The sequence below is a fragment of the Colossoma macropomum genome, unplaced genomic scaffold (genome assembly GCF_904425465.1).
Source record: "Colossoma macropomum unplaced genomic scaffold, Colossoma_macropomum, whole genome shotgun sequence".
NCBI classification, from domain to species: domain Eukaryota; kingdom Metazoa; phylum Chordata; class Actinopteri; order Characiformes; family Serrasalmidae; genus Colossoma; species Colossoma macropomum.
In genome coordinates this window covers 23,148,098-23,162,290 of record NW_023494785.1, presented here as the reverse complement: position 1 = coordinate 23,162,290, position 14,193 = coordinate 23,148,098, and the positions used below count along the sequence as shown (strand labels likewise).

At 42.1% G+C, this 14,193-nt stretch overlaps 1 protein-coding gene and 1 long non-coding RNA gene across 2 annotated transcripts in view; one reads left to right on the top strand and one right to left on the bottom strand.

Annotated features, from left to right (window-relative positions):
* rbms3 (RNA binding motif, single stranded interacting protein) overlaps positions 1 to 13,208 on the bottom strand; it is a 165,042-nt gene extending 151,834 nt beyond the window's left edge. The window contains exon 1 of the mRNA XM_036587667.1: positions 12,624 to 13,208. Coding sequence (XP_036443560.1) covers positions 12,624 to 12,698 — 75 coding nt within the window. The 5' untranslated portion in view covers positions 12,699 to 13,208. The remainder of the gene's footprint in view (positions 1 to 12,623) is intronic.
* On the top strand, positions 12,955 to 13,415 carry LOC118819770. Its single transcript, XR_005008204.1, has 2 exons — positions 12,955 to 13,069; positions 13,203 to 13,415. It is a non-coding gene; the product is annotated as an uncharacterized LOC118819770 (long non-coding RNA).
* The last annotated feature ends 778 nt before the right edge of the window (positions 13,416 to 14,193 follow it).

The following is a 14,193-nucleotide window of genomic DNA, read 5'->3' as shown; positions in this document are numbered from 1 at the left end:
CAGCACTCCAAGGCTGACACGGAAGTCACTGTAGTGACCTTGGTTCTTTACTATTCTGAAAACCTTAAAATACTGTCTCAATGTCTATAATGGAAAAGTGTGTAAAGAATCAAATGAAACTGTGCATCTGTGAAATGGCAGACTTTAGGTGAGGTTTCAGTTTTAATTGCATGTGAACAGGGTCACAGCAGGGAAAAAAAGTAGGTAAGGTAGAATAATTAGACAACCTAATGTCATAGGATTGGAAATTTCCATGTAGCCCTGTGCAGTCAAGCAGAAGTGCAGTATATGCTTAAAAAGGCCATTAAAAGCAAAAACTGGTACAATGCTTGAATACTCATTACTTTAACGTGTGGTAGCAGTGGTACATTAGGCAGTAGAGGCATTCATTCTTATTGTTCTTAATCCTTATTTCCAGCAATTTTACATGTTGAGTGCCAGGCAATATCAATGTCTAATGTCAATGACTAACATTTTTGTGCATCAATAGCTGTAATCACTAAATATTTGTTATTTTTATCCATATAAAATGATTATGCTGGGCAATATATTGTGGCATCCTGCTGTAGAAGCACAGGAAGTGTGGCCATGCAAAGCAGCCACACGAACGAGTCTCTTAGAAGGCACCGCGCTCGTGGTAGGAGTGAGATTTAATACTCTAATGTTGCTGCGGACGTTACTAGTGTAGCAGTGTTGGTTGTGCCATTCTGTGCTGGGTTGTGGGGTAGTGTCAGTGTTAGCATCTACCACTGAGTGAATGTGCAAGGCTAAAAGTGTCCTGCCTGCTATCCCAGCCCCTTGAGCTGCGGTCCTCCCCTGCTGCCTCTTCAATAAAGAGCATTCACCTTTAAAGTACAACACTTCCTGCATTGTCTTCTTCGCTGATGCGACATTATGTATAAAATCTACATACTACGTTTTTTTCAGAAAGTGATTTTTCAAACTATCGGCATAACCTAATAACTGAGATTACAGATAACAGATAAACTCCTTCTGATTGCTTTAACATTAAATAGTTAATTGTAGACAAACTTGACAACTCCAATTTCTTTACAACGGGGGTGATGCGAACTTGGACTTGCAATATCTACAACGGCCTTCACAAATGGCAAATTCAAAAAGATTTGCGTTGTTTCTGTCTATTGATCCTTAGAATGTCCTGTGCATACTTCTCAGCAAAAGTACATTTCAGGCTAAGGCATACTCTCAAAAATGTCAAAAAACAATGTCTCAGATATCACGTAACTTATTTGTAACCATTTCGTGTAATACCGTTCTGTGTGGTAGCTTTTATTAAACCCTTAATTAAACCCTTCAGGCGTCAGGTTTCCATCACCTGCACGGTTTCTCTGCAGTGCTGCATTTTACAATAAACCCCTCTGAATTATGTTCTTTATATCTTAACAACTGAACCATGTTAAAATGTTGAAAAAGTATTGGAATTATAGTGGTTAAAGACAAATTCCTTGGCCTGATTCTGAATTGCCCTTTAATATAACATTGCTGTATAAGTATGACCGATAACAACGGGGTGCACACTATAGGGTCTGATTTAGTACTGAAACTAGTATGGGTGCATGTTTAATGTGTTTATGACTAGACACAGCATGGTTCTTCAAGGATGGTCCTGCCAGAGAAATAAGGCAGGCAGTGATTATGTCCATCCACCCTCCCTCCACCCACCACCCAACCGTGATTGTGTGTTTTTGTGTCCCCAGACAGTGATAGGCTCATTAGTAGGGCTGGGCATTGCTGACTTTCTGCATTGTGTGGTGTGTGTCTGTAGTCTAATTAGGGTCGAGAAGTTAAACCTAAGACTTTTGCTGACCTCCAGTACTGCCCAGCCAGTTGGCACTTTCAAGGTCGAATCCAGCTCAACACACATACACACCTACACACATAAAAAGAGAGACATCCCACTCTGAATTTCAATATGGGCTCTAATTGGCTCATATGGGCTTCATGTCCATAAAGTAAGGTGTGAGGTAATTTGTATGTAGCTCAGGTGCACAGCAGTAATGCACACATGTAGACACACACTCATGTGGCAGTGCTCTCTGTGTGAGCTCTCTTACGTGCCCTGTGTTTCCACTCTACTCAGGCCCATTCATCAAACTAGCCATCACTGTGACCATGAAACACCACCACGCCTCCATTAGAGGAGCCACCAGCACCAGCGCTATGCGACTGTGTGTGTCTGTATATGCTCTTTTTGAAGTGTGTGATGAGCTTGATGGAACATCAGATACAATGGAGCGGGGCACAGGCACGGCCCGCAGAAATTGTTGGGAAGTTTAAAAGAAAGGCGCATCAAAAGTTTAACATCCTCTCCAAACCTGCTTCCTCTTCCCCGCTGCCACACGAGCAGATGAAAGGGTTTCGCTCTTACAAAGGCTCAAAAAAGACTGCTTTTTTATCCTCCTCTTTGCAGATGCCACCAGTTTGGCCAACTAAATGTATCTCATTCCCGCTGCAGCATGAAGGAATGACAAGCTGTGCGTAGATGATTGAGTTGCATCGGTGCTGCAAAGCCATCATGCAGTTGTCGGCCCCTGGGGGCCCCACGTACCAAAAGAACAACTAAGATCTGGAAGTATATAACAAAAAAAAGCAGGCAGGAAAAAAAAGGCAAACTGCAAAATTGCATGAAGGAGAGTCAACTGCATTTATTTTGGCAGGTCAGTTACAGTTACATATAAAATGATATATTAAAAAAAATTTCAGGTTATTGTGAAGCTTTAATACCTTATTATATCTATTTCATTATGCTATAAATAATTCTCAGTCATATTTGCGTCGTCAGTATATTTTCAAAAATACTTCTGAACGATACAGAAAAAAAACAAATAAACTATAGCTGTTCAGTATGGCAAAAAATAAGACATTTTCATGATACATCACAAAATGCATAATTGAAAATCAACAAAACAAAAATATTGAAAATTATATATATTAATTTAATACATACATGGTTTATACACACACACACACACACACACACACACACACACACACACACACACACACACACACACACACAACACAGCTATATGACCTGGCTACAGTGCAGTGTGACTGAGGGCAGTTGAGCACACAAAGGAGCTTAATCATTCATAAAACTAGCAAGGTTAATAAAAAATGCAGGGCTGCTCACCAGCACACTGGCAAAGTGCCCCTGTACTGCCTTTGCTTTTAAAACTCAGCACAGCAAATCAAATGAACATGTCGGTATGTGTGAGCGAGACAGCAAATGAGAGAGAGGGAGCAAGAGAGAGAGCACCAGTTGTGCTCTCGCACCAAGTGCCACGCTGTGTGTGTTGCAGCTTAGAGGACAATGTCACACAGCCTGTAGTGTCTGTAGGACTAATCCTGTCAGGCTTTTATCTTCCCCTTCCTCTGCCACTTAAACATACTCCCCTCTCTCTCTCTCGTTCTTTCTCTCAGTCTCTCCCCCCTGCCTGCCTGCCCCTCAAACTGGAGACTGGTACAGGAGTTAGACAGACCCAAATAAAAAAAGCTCATTTAAATTACGCTCACTACTGCACAGTGTGTGTGTGTGTGTGTGTGTGTGTGTGTGTGTGTGTGTGTGTGTGTGTCAGAGAGAAACAGCAAGGCCTTCCAATCAAGGGTGGTGTTGTGTGACAGATAGGCTGGCTAATAAGTCATAAGTCTAGTCTGGCACTCTCCACTGCCTACCACCTCTGAGAGAGAGAGAATGAAGTTAACTGAACCAAGACGAAACACCACTGTTGGCTTCCACACTGTGGGCCAGTTTTCTGGACATGGATTAAGCCTAGTCTTGGACTAAAGTGTTTTGTGAACTGTGTTTAACCATCAGAGTTTCTATTTAGATGACGGTAAGGCCCATTCACACCGAATCCAATGTTAACAGATGAAAAAAAAAAACACTTTCTTTTACGGTCCTTTCAGTTCTAGGTAATAAATGGGTAGGTGTGAGGTACAAACAAACTCCGAAGCATTGTACAGATATGATCAGAATCCAGCTGATCAACCAGAGCTCATGGTTACAGGCTAAACAAGCGTGCATTATGATGGAAGCAGAACAGTTTATCTTGCCTATGACGGAACACAAAAGCTTATATAAGCAACATCCTGACTATAAAAATGAAGAGGTTAAAGAAAATACATGGCAGACAAGCTGAAAGGATGGGAGTAACTTTTAAGCACAATTAAGCAACTGTTTATATTTGTTTATCTAGGTGATCTAGGTGTAACCTTTTAGTTACAGTCCTTAAAAGAAAATGAATACATTTACTGTCGCTACAACTTGAGGAATCCATATTTCATCTTCCCTCTTCTTCTGGTGTTCTCAGAGCATTTTAAAAAAATGCATTAGACTTGGTGTGGAGGTTCCACTATGATAAAAATCTCATTGTTAGTTTCTTTCGTGTGAAAAAAAGAAAAAAAAGAAAAAGAAAAATCATATTTGAATAGGCCTTAACAGATTTAATTGCTGACTGGGAATCTAATCTAATGACAACTGACCACCTGCTTCTATAAAGATTCATGTAAAACACATTTGCAGCAGAACACAAGAATATCATCCAAACTGGCCTGTCAGTGATACTGCACTGAACACTTCAAAGCGTCAAAGGCATTAAGGGCAGTGACTATAAGAGGAGGAGACAGCACACTTTTGAGTGTCATTAGCCACTCTCTTTGTAGCCTTGAGCCTTTGGGATGTGTTTGGACAGGAGTTTGAGTGCCCGCCATGCAAATTAGTCCAAATAAAAGCATGTGGGCTGTGCAAATTAATTCGAGCGGAACGCAACAAAAGCGCTGTTTACATAAGCTAATCCCAGGCAGTCCGCTAGCTTTCAGGCTAGCTCCAGTAGGCTCTGCTGCTACACAGATATCTGTAGTTATTAATCAGCCTTCCCTGGAGCGCTCAGCAACCACAAAGTCTTTATCTTATCGAGAAAACAACAAGAGCAGCCAGTCCTTTCAGATGGCATCTTCAGCGGTCTTTATAGGGTGAACCAAAGGGGCCAAAGCAAATGGTCTTCCCTTAAACCTTCTTTAATGTATGCGTTTGACGTGCGCCTGTTTCAGCACCCATGCGTGGAGAATTGGACACGGTTATGGCAGGTTAAGAGCGCTGTGGCTATATCTGATTAGAGCAGTGTCTCTCATGGCCCTAGCTGCAGAAAAGGTGTGCATAAATTGGGAGAGAGAGGGGGAGAGAGAGACACACAAGGAGGGAGGCAAGCAGGGAGGTTGGACAGTGAAATCCCTCAGGAGCATGTACTCAAGGATTTATGACGCCTTACCTCGCCTGCTCTGTCCTTGGCTTTGACTGGGCTGTTTTCCGAGGGAAAAGGTTTCCAGTGTGTGTCTCCTGATTAAAACGCAGGGGAAGGAGGGAGGGAAGGAGGGAGGGAGTGACGGGAGAGAATGAAAAGCCCCATACTGGAGCACATTCGAAGGGTGCCATCACCATCCTTCCTCTCTCCCTCCCCTGTCTCCTTCCTGTGCGGTCCTGGCACACCAGGAACAGCAGATACGCTCATGTTTATTTTCTGCACAGATGACAGGCCTGTCAAAATCTGTCGACGTGCGACATGATTAGTGCAGATTGCTAAATACGTCTAATCAACTCCAAACGCAGGACGTTCTATGATACCTTTCAGCAAGTCTGAAATGTACCTGTAGCACAGCACCTGCACTTAGAGCTCAAACCTCAGCACTCAACCAGTTTCAGCAGGCATGCACACAGACAAACACATACATACAGCTTGTTAATGCTTTACATCCAGAGCAATGATCTACCACCCCCAACCCTAACACCAAACGCCCTTGCACATGATGATTTCCATAAGGCTGTAAATTTCTGTTTCAGTGATTAACATGAATTTAGCATCTTTTGTTATTAAACATCACTAGTTTTTAATGCCATTAATGCACTTTCCTAGTTTGAGTCTTTAAACCATTCATGGTAGTGCAGACTGCAGCCCTGCTGCTCATGCGCTGTTGCTATGACTTTGCGACTGAAGCCCTTTCATTCAAAGTTAGCTGTCATTACTGGTTCACTTGATAAGTTATTCCCAGCTACTGCAATGTAAATTTATTTATCATCGAAGTAAGTCTAAAGTAATATCTACAAGCAAAACACACCGCTGATGCTAGCAGTATCAGTAATCTATGCTGGACAGTGCTCATGAGAGACCTATGGATAAATCGACAAGCAGCAAACTAACCACAAGTAATATGAAAGAGTGAGAGCGAGAGAGTATGAGGGTGGAGGAACTGGATGATTATATATGATATATACACACTCACTGGTTGAAACATGTAGCCACTATTGCTCTTACTGGATGTCAGTGGTAAATACTGAAAACTGCACTTAGAATGACGTGAAAATTGCTAACGCTGTATTGACAAGACTAACTTTTCTATTTATTAAAAGTAATAAATACATTCAGTACATTCAGAGAAAGCTTCTTCCACTTATACGGCTATAAAAACTGCTTTTAAATGGGCAAAATCCTTCTTGATGATCAAAGACCATAAAGAGTCTGTGAGGTAGCAGAGTATTTAATGAGATAGTTTTTTTTTAGATGCTTATCTTAAGTGAAGTGCTTCACTAAAACATAGCTCATATTAAAGTCTCTTAGCTTTTAAAGACATAAATTAAATTATTAGTATTGTTATCAGTATTGACTCATAACAAATTAATATACTGAGGCCATGTTGCCACAGGAAACTTAACTCATGGTCTCAAAATATTCATTTGTGGCCACTCCTTATTAAAAAAATAATCCCAATGTCACCTTCGGGGCTCCATAAGTTTCCTCTCTGGAAATGAAGTTTCTGTCTAGTTAATGTTTACAAACAAAATTGTCATGTCAGTAGTCAGCAGCTGAATGCTTACTTATCATCTAATACCATGATAATGTATTATATTTGGAAAATACTGTGATTTTGAATTGAACTACTCGACTTGCATCACTATGGCTTATTCACAGCGGAGCATAAAGGCCTACGGCCACAGTAGCTTTAGGCCTTTAGGCACAGAGAAAGAACAATGCCAATACACTCTGATCAGTTCCTGTACTGCTGCTCTACTCTGGCTTTAGGTTACTCCCCCGGTCTTTGCCACTTATCCCCACTGCACAGGCTTTGTTGAGCACTTATTCGGAGAGCCTAAAAGCAAGCTGTGTGTAAAAATCCAAAAGTCAGGCCCTTTAAAGGGAGAGAATCCATCAGGCCCTAGTTGTTACAAAGTGGTCCTTTATTAAAAATGCAGCAGGTCCATTATTCTAGGACCAGGGCTTCTCTCCTGCTCTCTACAGCTCACACAAACCAACAGCGTGGCCAGGCTCCTTTAGTTTAGGGCCACTCACTGAGTTTACTTACAGATAAATCTATACATGCAGCTGGCGACAGATAGAGATCCCATTTACATTTAGCCAGGTATCAAAAGAATGTGCTGTATGTAAATCAGAATTCCAGTAAATCAGGAAAAAGTGACTTTAGACTTTTACTCAGCCTTTTTATAACTCAAAGACAGCATACTCCAATGTATCGATATTAGACTGACATGCATTTCTCTGGCTATCGATATTTAATGACTGCAATGCAAAAGTGTATAGATGAATTCTAAATTGGTCAAAAACCTCGAATACGTTACTACAGTTTTCATCATGCCTTGATTTCTACAACAATGACAGTCTTATATCCTTCTATAAGCGTACGCTAGTATGTTCCTATTTTCTGAGTCAGCCCCACCCCTCTGAACAGATGGCTGAAGAGAATGCCCAGGACACAGTGGGAGATCGAGAGAGAGAGAGAGAGAGAGAGAGAGAGAGAGAGAGAGAGAGAGAGACAGAGAGAGAGAGAGAGAGAGAGAGAGAGAGACAGACAGACAGACAGACAGACAGACAGACAGAGGCACTAGAATGCCAAAAATGCACCAAAAAATAGCAAAATATTATATTTTATTGTACTATGAATTTGGTGCTTTGTGTGGAGAATAGTTTGCATATGACCTGCAAACTGGCTTTTAAAACAGGACAGATAAGGTATGCTTCACCACTAGATCATGTGACACTCTCCACCCCCCACCAAGAAAATGCTTGCCGTAAGTAACAAGATTTGCATAATTATGATTATTTATTTTTCTCTGCTATTATTGATGTACAACATTAAAGACAAGCTTCAAAGCAGGCAAAACATTCCTCTCCTGCACATTCACAAAGGAAGTAGAGCAGGAATGACAGAGAGAGAGAGAGAGAGAGAGAGAGAGAGAGAGAGAGAGAGAGAGAAATTAACAATTCTATAGTCCTACCCTAAGGAAGAACAAATAAATAAATAAATACACAAACAAAAATAGCCGATGCAGCAGTTTTAGTCTGTCACCATCTGTTCTAGTATGTTCCAGGTACTAACAGTTAACAATATTAACAATTCAATTTTGGATACCCTTGCCGTAAGAAAGCAATCAAGTAAAATTGTATACTTGCACAATAAATCATAACATATTTAAAATTATCGGCATCTGGCAAATGTTTTTTACTGATATTTCAAACTGATATTTAATGACACATTTGGAAGAGCAGAATGTTTAGATGACTCTGAGCTACTGTGTTAAAATGTCTGCATTTTATTTATCTTACTGCATTTGTAACTCTGAAATACATTTTTGATTTCTCCATAATGCTAAAGCATTTTTAAAAAAGTTTATGTAAATAGGTATATGAAAAATTGTATATTGGCAATGGCCCAGAATTCTAAAATCAGTGAATCTCTAGCATTTATCCATGACCTGTATGTCCTGTATTACATACTGTACGTCCTGAATGACCTACGTTATTAAACAGATAACAGTTTTAGATTCAACCAGAGAGAATTCAACACTTTTCTTCAAAGATGATATTATATTTTACTCTGATATGAGGGTTTGAGGTCAGTGCTATAGTTGCCCCTTGGAATACACCAAATTCTTTTTGCATTTCATTAAAACGCATTACAGTTTCACAGATACCCTCTTAATTTACATGTATTTACTGTAAATTCACATTAAACTACTGACAATGATGTAAAAGTCCAGGTTGCAAAGTAGTACTTGTACAGATGCAGGGATCAGCACCATTATTAGGTGAAATTTGTATTTAGCATGTATTTAATCTCAATGAGAAGCATGTGAGCTGTAAGTCCAGCCTCCACATAAACCCTCCACTGGCTCTTCACACGCACATCCACACAGGACGCATATTACTATGTAAACGCAGGACAGCTGTCCCACTGGAGGTGTTTACATGTATAATTCACACAGCAAGCATGTTAACTCTGTGTCTGTGCAATAATCCTGTAGGAAATCATACGTGTGTTGAACATTCTCATGTATTTCAGACACAACTATAAAGAAGTCTAAGCATTTTTGTTTAATCCAACCTCTGGCTAGCACATGTCCAGAAACACCATACAGGGCTTTGTCTGCGTACAGTATCCACTGGTGACCACTGCTCAAAAAGAGATCTGTCATTAAACACACCAAGATGTATGAATAATGCATGAATAACAGAGAATTTGCATGGGCGTATGTAGATTCCCTCATTTCATGACAATGGTGATTTTAATAACTTAGATGATCATTAGTGCGTTATGAATTAGCATGTATTAATGGACTCAATTATTGAATTAATAGGAGGTACCTGAAAGAAGGCGAATGAGAGCTTTTTCTCATGGTGAATCTGAAGTCCTACAACAGGGACACTATGAATCAATCTCCTAATTATCCACTTGCGGAGTAAATAGCACGTTGCCTCGCAATAATCCTAAGTGACATGGCGAGCAGCAGAAATGTAATGAGCCCCATACACAACGTTCTCTCAACGCTGTGGGAATGTTGCTGACATGCTGTGTGTCATCCCACCGCAAGCCAGTTAGCGTGCACTCACGCTGAGAGCAGAGGTTTAAACGGACCACTGGATGTTATTTCTGCTACACAAAAACTGACCCTTCTGAGTGTGAATGTAAACGCACGCATTCACTCACTACCACACACAGTCCTGAATGGGAGAGCTTGTTCACACACATGCACAGGTTTATCAGGATTGTCACTGTAATGCAAAAAAGTGCATCTGTATTTTTATTCTGTACTTTTTTTTGCATAATTTGAAAGCTGCAGTTATCCTTAGCATTGCATTAAAATGTCATGAAAGGACCAACAGAAGTCCATACTACTACTTGTAATTTTTCCTGTGTGTGTGTGTGTGTGTGTGTGTGTGTGTGTGTGTGTGTGTGTGTGCCCAACATTCAGTGATATTGAGGTCTGGACTCTGGGGTGGTCAGTGCATTGTTCCCAGAACATCAGCAGCTTCTTTTTGATTTCCTGGCTATTTTCTTTTCTCAGTAACAGGTTTTTGACAGCTATGCATTCTTTCAGACTCACAGTGTTAAGTTGTTGTCTCACAGTGGAAAGATGGACAGAAACACCTGTGGATTTTTTCAGATATGAAGCAAGAGTACAGATTTTCTCTTCTGTCTGAAATATAAAAATATCCAAATATGAAGCTTATATAAACTTGTCTCTCTCATATATATATATATATATATATATATATATATATATATATACACACACACACACACACACACACATATACATACATACATACGCGCGCGCACACGCGCGTCTTGATTTTATGCTACTGATTGAATAGCTGAAGGGTCCCCACATCCTTCTGCTGACAATACCAGAGGGGGAATTACTTCCCTTTAAATCTGTTTCATATCCCACTGCTGTATGACTGATACCTCCCTCTGCATGCACTGTGCATGAGTATTCACACACTCACACTCACTCACACCTCCATGCATCCATCCATGCTCTGTTAAGGTCTGAGTTATAGAGTTATGGGTGGCCTTCAGTCTGATGGAGTACAGATTCAGACTGGGATTAAAGAGTCATGGTGATCACTAGAAACTAAATATTGTATTGATTACAATGAAGCTCAATTCAAATGCGGTCATTTGAGTCCAGTTTGATAGAAATGCCTCTTAGTACAGCTACTACCCACTTTCTGCTATTCCTTATGGAAAGACCAGTATTATATCATTAATTACTACTAGTAAACACTAATCTACACAGGATAACTGGGAACCACCCAGAAGGAAGAGAGAGAGAGAGAGAGAGAGAGAGAGAGAGAGAGAGAGAGAGAGAGAGAGAGAGAGAGAGAGAGAGAGCACAGTGATTGTGTGTCAGCTGCTTCTCTTCCCCCCCACATGATTGATTTCCCCTGGAGGAATGCCTCCACTCTGAGAGCATGCCGGAATCAAGATTAATAAGAGGCCATTTAAATCTCCAGTCTCCCTCTCTCACACACACACACACAGGCCTACAGTCATGCACACTAACATGGGGCCCTCATCCTTCACAGGCGAAGGCAAGCATCTGAAATCTGAATCGTAGCGCAACTCCGTGCCAAAAGCACTCCCCTTCTCCTCCAATAATCTGCAAATCAACAATCATTCCCAGACCATGCTATTCTTCTTCCTGCTAATGCCAATACTTGGCTCTAATAAGGCCCGCACAAACTGATTCTCTCAATAAGATCACGAATACACACTATATGTAGATTCTTCCTCTGAAATGTTCTATGCTGGAAGTGGTCTTTTTTCCTTGAATAATACGAGAAAGAAAAACAGATGACTCCAGGGACCGGGCCTTGCATTGAGAGGTTCTGGGAAATTCATTAAAAAGCGGAAAAGGGTGAGATCTAATTTGACTTGACCTTGAAGGCAGCGTGAAACAATAAATAACAGGTCTCTGAAAAAGGCCAAATGTGTAAGAAGATCATTCGCTCAGATAAAGAGACAACAAGAGGTCGTAAACAGTCTTCCAACAGAGAATTATCATCATGTATAACATCTATATTTCTGATTAAAAATACTACATGTTCACCTTTCTTTAGGAAATCAAACACAGAAGCTACCTGCTTTCCTAACCAGACCCCTTTCCTCACTAAAGTTTCTCCACTTTAATAGTGAAAAAAAGCATCTCATCACTTGCTTGTTCACACCCGTGGCCTTGCCAGCCTTTCTATTACTCAAAGCAACATGCTCTCTCTCCCTCACTTAATGACTCGTGCATCGCAGGTGCCAACTTTTTTTTCCCAGGGAGGATGAGCGATAAAGACATGCGTAAAGCAGCACAGAGCCAGGTAGGGATCACCAGCAGTGTAACAGCGTCTCGATCAATGCGCGACAATCAATTCTCCACTTCAGAGTGGTGTAGGGCTTCAAGAGATGGATGTTATTATTCAAGTCCACCATTAGAGCCCCACTGTGGTGCTGAGGGGACAGAATTTGTGAGTGTGTGAATGCGTGTTGTGTGTGTGTGCTAGTGTGCGTGCATGGCAAGCAATTGAGCATGTTATTTCAACTACTACTTGCTCTGGTGTGGTCTAGCAATGAAGTAGAACATCAAACAGTATACATGTCCAACCGCAAAATGTGTTTGAAAGCTGCCACCCAGGTGACGATTAACAATTAAAAGAGAGAGAGAAACACAGTGAGAAAGAACCTGAAGAGAACCCCAAGAGAAGCCAGAGAGAACCAGATAACCCAAAAAGAACCTAAAAACAACCCAAGCACTATACCTTAGTCTGGAGATAGTGAGGGTAGTAGTAGGTGTACTGGGGGTACATTGGTTGCTGTTCCAAACGTTTGCCCATGTAGCTGGAATCCCTCTGGCCGTGGCAGGATACGGATACTCGCGTGCTTGTGTCCAAAAAACTCCAAATTGCCCCCTGCTTCCTGGGCCAGAAGTGGGATTTGTGCAGTGAAAGGAGGATGAGAGAGTGAAAGAGAGGGAGACTAAGAGAGAGAGAGATAGAGAGTGATGGGGAGTGTCACAGGACCTCTGGCTGTCCTTCTGTCCGTCACTGTGTAGGAGTTGCACTCTCGGCTCTTCTCTAATGGGGAGAAAAGCAGGAGAAGATGGAGGGAGAATGGAGAGCTGAGGAACAGGATAGCTGTAAAGAGAGAAAGAAGGAGCAGCAATACAAGAGGGAAAGGAGACGATGAGGGAAAGAGAAGGAGGAAGGTAGGTACAGGGGGAGGTTTTGCAGCGATCACTTCTACGAAAGAGCTGCTATTCCCCGGCTCATGCCTTGACTTTGTCTCCCTCTGTCTTTCTGGTTTTCCTCTCTTCCTGGCTCTCTCGCTCGTCTGTGCAGTGTCAGATCCTGCAGGAGGCTGTCAGATATCCCAGGCACACACAGGCTCCGCTCGGCTGCACACTCTGTTTGCTCTGTTCTGGCCGACACACACAAAGAAGCGGTGCAGACGGATGATGTGGAGACTCAGTCAGTGGGACCAAACCCTCCAGCTTCAAGTCCAGCTTCGATCACGGAGGAAGAATAAAGAAAAGGGAAAAGGGAAAAAAAAGACAGCACAAACTCCTCAAAGGGAAAATCCGGCACTTATCCCAAAACCCGCACCAGCAGTCTTTCTTCTCTCCGTGTCTGCCTGGTTGATGTCTTCTTTTCCCACGGCCTCCTTGCCTGCTTGCCGCTCACCTGCGCCGCAAGTGTGAGTGTGTGTGTGGCTGCGTGCGAGTATGAGTGTGTGTATATGAGAGTATGTGTGTGTGAGTGAGTGTGTGTGTGAGTGCACGCTGCCGGCTGCTCCACACTGGTGAAGAGTTAAAGGCTCGGCTCGGGCAGCGCTCGGATCTCTCCTCCTCCTCCTCCTCCGCCTGGTGGGTGTGGCTAAAGGCAGGATGTAGTGCTGCTTGACTGGGAGGTGTGTCTTAAACAGCCTCTTTCTTTCTCTCTCCCCCTCTCTGTGGCTCGGCCACCCCTCCACAAAGCATGCACTCTGATGGGCAGGAGGAGCCAGCGGGCGAGCGAGAGAGAGATGCAAGGGGCCGAGGCCCCCTACTGGTGACGCACAGATTGCACATAGCCTTTTCCTTTAAAAGCACATTCAAGTCTTTCTTTTCAGCCTTTTTTGTTTTTTTCCCCCGTATCACTTTCACATCACTGTAAATTAGCAGTGGAAGAATGAAAGAGAAAAGGTGATTTGCTTTCCGTCATCTAACACCCAGTTACCTGTGGCCTACAACAGTGGCTGATGTTGTGACATACTGACACACTGGCATCCATGCATACTAGAGCAGAGAAATTTGGCCTTAAATAGCACTTACATAAGACTCTGTGCTCTGAC